The sequence below is a fragment of the Charadrius vociferus genome, unplaced genomic scaffold (assembly GCF_000708025.1).
Source record: "Charadrius vociferus isolate BGI_N301 unplaced genomic scaffold, ASM70802v2 scaffold132, whole genome shotgun sequence".
Classification (NCBI taxonomy): Eukaryota; Metazoa; Chordata; class Aves; order Charadriiformes; family Charadriidae; genus Charadrius; species Charadrius vociferus.
The window spans coordinates 21,675-26,666 of NW_009647028.1; the positions used below are offsets into that span (position 1 = coordinate 21,675).

At 57.1% G+C, this 4,992-nt stretch overlaps 1 protein-coding gene across 1 annotated transcript in view; it reads right to left on the bottom strand.

Annotated features, from left to right (window-relative positions):
- Positions 1–1,601: 1,601 nt before the first annotated feature.
- Positions 1,602–4,992, bottom strand: part of TRIP4 (thyroid hormone receptor interactor 4) — a 33,157-nt gene continuing 29,766 nt past the window's right edge. The window contains exon 13 of the mRNA XM_009895560.1: positions 1,602–1,684. Coding sequence (XP_009893862.1) covers positions 1,617–1,684 — 68 coding nt within the window. The 3' untranslated portion in view covers positions 1,602–1,616. The remainder of the gene's footprint in view (positions 1,685–4,992) is intronic.

Sequence of the window (4,992 nt, forward strand, 5' to 3'; positions counted from 1 at the left end):
GGCCACCAAGGCCAAGTCCTCTCCTGCCTCCTTCTCCCCATGGCACCGGGATGCCACCCCAAACCCCCCATCCCTCTCCAGCTCTGCTCCTATGGGCACCACAGACATTTCCGCTTCCTCTCGAGGCACATCCACCCAAGCGAGAAGGACTGCCGTGATACAAGAGAAACATGTACAGGGAAGTCACCAGGAGTGCCACCACAGCTGATTGGGACTGTACTGGTGGGACACGAGGGACAGGAACAAGCTGGGGCAATGGGGGGGCGGGAGGATGCAGACAGAGGAGGAAGGAAGCAGGAGAAGCCCATCTCCCTCTGCCACGCCGAACAGCAGCTTCCATACCACAACCTCAGAGCTGAAACACCCGCGAGGGTATTCCAAATGAGGAATGACGCAGGTGGGCGTTGAATCCAGACCCACCATCTCCAGCATCCCAAAGATCCCATAAAAAAGGAGCCAGGAGACGACTCCCAGAGCAAACACCAGCGCTGCAGTGTCCAGCTGCCCAGTTTCAGGGCGGGCAGATGCAAAGGCTTCATACCCTCCTCCTCCTCCTTCTGACGGGGCAGCGACAGGAACCGAGCAGGAGGCCTGGGACAACCTGCAACCAGTCACTGCACCAAGCAGCTGAGCCGGCAGCCCCGCTCCGCTCCCCAACATGTCCCCATCCCCAGGGAGGAGGAGGAGGGACGCTGGCAGCGCTTGGGGGGTTGCTCTGTCCCCTTCAGAGCACGGTAGGCTCCGGGGAACAAACGAGGAGCACTTAAACCACAGTGAGGGAGAGCCTGGAGCAACGTGGCACGAAAGGCTCGCTCACAGCCCAGCGAACACGTAATGAGCACAGACGCGGCAATGCGGGGAGATGCTGAATATGAAGGATTAAAGAAAAAAAGCGAAATTAATCTCATTCATAAGGCAGAGCGGGTTTTTAACTCATGCACACAGCTGCTGGAGGCGGAGGGGGAAGGTCAGCTTTTGCGGGGTGGTTGCTGCTTTGATACAAATCAGGAGAGGGAGATGGAAAGGTGGGCGCTTCCCAGCAATGCCATGAGGTTGGAAAGCCTCCGAGCAGGAGCAGAGCCTCACCCCGAGTCCCCTCCATCCCCGAGCACGCACTCAACAGGGCAAGGGCTCTCCAGCTGGTGGGAGCCATCCCCCTTGTCCCCTGTTTCTCGCCCTTCTCCTGCCAGGTCAGCGCCGTGACGTGTCTGACCCCATCCGGCCAAAAGACCTCGAGGCACATTTTGGGGAGGGAGACGCTGCCAAAGCCAGGATGGAGCTACCTCCTGCCCACTGAGGTGGACAAAGGCGGGCTGGCCGCTGTCCAGGGATCCGGCGCTCACAGGAGATGCGGAGATGCCAGCGCATGGTTGAATCCCATCCCACCAAGCACCATCTCCCACCCACCCTTGTCCGCAGCGTGCAACCTCCCAGGAAGCACAGGGCTGTTGGGCAAGAGCTTGGTGAAAACATGTCTCTTTTAATGGTTTTGGAATACAACAGATAAAGCAATACCTAAAAGCGCTCTCGGATCCGTCTTGCACCCGCTTTCCAGAGTCGAGGACCATGCTGGCACCCTTCTGCTGCGTGGGAACGCGGCATTGCTCCCCCGCGGCTCACCCCATCGCCTTCTGCTTCATTAACCCCTTCTTTGCTCCCTGATGGATCTTCGCATCCAGCTTCCCTGTAAAGAGGGGATTTAAAAAAAAAAAAAACAAACCACAAACCAAAAACACAACATAACCCTCATCACTCTTTATTTTTAAATGCTATTTGCAATGCAAATCAGCTGGAGGCAGCAAGGTCTCCTAGTTAGTGTGTTCCTGTCACATTCAATTATCGTGCTTGAGGAGCCAGGCGTTTCCAGCCGCCATGGCTTCCCTCCGCAGGCGCGACACCGGGGAGCCGGGGGCAAGCGTGTCCGACGCGGCAAAGAGATGCCGAGCGGAGGAAATTCAGCGAGGAGGAGAGTAAATTAACATCCAGCACTCACCCGCCACTACCGAGGGAGAAACCGATCCCTCCGCTCGCCCACAGGATGCGTGTCAACACATTCAAAGGAGATGGGGGACCGTCGAGCATCATGTCGGGGACATTTTTCTCTACAGTGTAGTGGAAAGCCGGGCTTGGGGACAATAAGCCCCCAGCTTGGGGATGATAATGCAATGGGGCACAGAAGTTGATGGGGACTGACCTCTCTGTACTGTCAAGTGCCAGGTTGGTGGCCTCCAAGGCCACCATCTGGGAGGGACGTGCTGCCTTTCTCACCAGGCAACACCTCAGGGAGCCCAGGCACCTGTGACCCGCTGCTCCGGTGGGACCCAGAGCAAACGCTGCCTCCCCTTGTCCTTCACAGCCCTCAGTAGCTTTGCTGCCAGCTCCACTTTCCCACCCGGGAGAGCAGCAGGACACCAGAACATGGGATTTGGGCAACTCCTGCAGAAGAAGCCAGCCAAAAGCCAGGCACGGCGAGCAAGCCGGGAGGGCGATGTGCTGCCTCGGGAGGAGCGTCCCCGTCCCCGTCCCCCTTTCTCTGACTGTAAAAAAGCAAGGATGATCCTGCTCTCCCAGGCAAAGCTCCCTCCTCCAAAAGGGAGAGGAAGAAAGGGAAGGTGACCTCCGCCGGTCACCTCCTCTAATGCCACGTCTTCCCAGGAACTTGCCTCCCTGCTCCGGCTCCCCTGCATCTTCCCATCATCCAAATGCCAGCCTCACTCTGTCTCTGTCCATCACCAGGAGCAGGGACGGGGTTCCACCACGTTGCAGAAGCCAGCAGGAAAAACTGCAGAGCCTGGGGTAAGCTGGGGAGGGCAGCCCTGGTCCCGGGGGAGCATTCCCTGTGTCCCTCAGGAGGGACATGGGTGGCCACCGTGGTCACCCTGTCAGGAGGGAAAGCAAAGGGATCAGAGCTTGATCCCATGGAGATGGACAGACAGAGCCCATCCCAGCAAAATCCCAGCAAGGTGGACAGAGCTGGAGTTGGCAGCACCTCATCTGGTTCCCTCGGCATCGTCCCTCCAGGGAATCAAGCCCACTGTCACCCCGTGGGTGAAGCACAGCCCGTGCAGTCCCTGTGAGAGCTGCGTTGCTCCAGCCCAGCTACAGGACACAGCAGATCTCATCCCTGGTGGGGACCAGATCCACCAGGCTCCAAACCAATCCTGCTCTGGGCACTGTTCCAAAAGCTGCCGGTACGCGCCTGTGTGCCATGAAAAGCACACGCTCGTCCAGAGGAAATGGCTCCAAAGCAGCCACAGACCATCCATCACTTTCTCTTCAAACTTCTCAATTTCAGCTCAACGAAGAGTTCGACGGCGCTTTTCCCAGGTTACAAAAGTGCTTCACGCAGGATATCCCACCAGGACAACCCAGCCTCCCTGAAACCGGTCCTCCTCCTCGAGTTTTGGGCCAGCCTTGCTCCTGTCTGGGTTTGAGAGGGAAGTTCAATGCACCAAACGCATAACGTGCAAAAAAAAAAAGTGTGAGTCACCGTGCCATAGATCTGCAAACTGAAACGCGGCTCCACTCAGGTCAAATTTGGGAGCAGGACCCAGACGCTGCTGATGCCTCGGTGCAGCAGTTGTCAACCTGCAGCCCACGGGACGCAAAAGGCCGTCTGCAAAAATCTCCCACCATCACAAACGAGAAAATTAAAACTGAGGCCAAGCGAAAGGGCAAAACAGGGCATTACTTGAAGCGTCTGTTTTCAGACAGTGTACTCATTCCTGAGCCACAGAGTCTGGAAGATGCTCACCTACAAGGTCTGGGAGATCCACCATCCCCTCTGCCACCATCCCCTCCACTTCGGGCCCAAGGATGGGGAAGCAGAAATGGCTGGAAACAGCGACGGGCACCCAACAAAGCTGAGCCAGCAGGGCCAGACTGTCCGGAAGCGGTGTGTCAGACTACTGTGTCACCAAGTCGTGGGGTTTTTTGGCAGGCAAAAGGCAACAAGTTCACGCTCGCTCCATGCTCCGGTCCCCCACCACCACTGCTGTGTCACCTCCGGGGCTGTAAGCTTCATTTTTAACATGCCTGCCTGCTCCTCTCGGACCCCAAAAGCAATCGGGAGGCTGCTCCGCTCTATCAGCTGGCAAAGATAAAACATCACGCGGGTAACCTTTAGGAAAAGGCTAAAAATAAGGCAACGGCCCCAGGGTCCCCTTCTCTTTCCGCTCAGTGATTTAAGGACTCTTGTCTCGCACTGTGACGTGTCCCTTCGCCCGCTCCTCTGCGTTCTTCTAGCCGTCGGCTGTTGAAGGGAGGTTTCTGAGTGATGCTTGAGGGAGGCTTCAGGGAAGCTTTGCCTGGATTCAAGGAAATCTCCCACGAGAACCACCACCGAGCTTTGTCCTCATGCGCTGCAACTAAGCGGGGATGTGTTTGGGGAGAGCCACGCTCCCAGATGCAACACAAACACAGTGCCCATCCCTACCACACAAACAATAACCCTGGCAGCAAAAATTGAGCTATGTTACTTTTTTTTTTTTCTTGCCCATCCCCGGGCTGCTAGAAACGACTAATTTGCAACGGAGAAGCATTCAGATGTCATCGCAGCGAGGGCCATGCTGTTATCTGGCAAGGAAAATTGCTCTGGCTTGGCTTCCCAACAAGACAAGCTGGCATTTTGTCATGGCTTGAGCCAGGCTTCAAGGAGACCGGGGCAGCCGGCGAGCTCAGGTGGGGATGAGAGCCGGCACCTTCCCCCTGCTCTGCTTCCAGCTCGGAAAATTAAGCTTTTGACTGCCTCGGAGGTGATGCCAGCTCCTATTAAAACAGTGCCTTACCCCGATGAAAGGTTAAAGCCTTCCCCGCTCCTTCCCTAGGCTGCCACAAACATCACCCAGACGGACGATGTCCCCTCCGGGAGGGGAAAATGCAACTCCACGGTCTCCCCCGCCGCTGCTCTTGTGACAGCTCCCGTCGGGATGGAGGGCAGGAAAGGCAGGGCCAGCAGCAGGAGTGGGCAGCGCCGGCAGCCGCCAGCCCGAC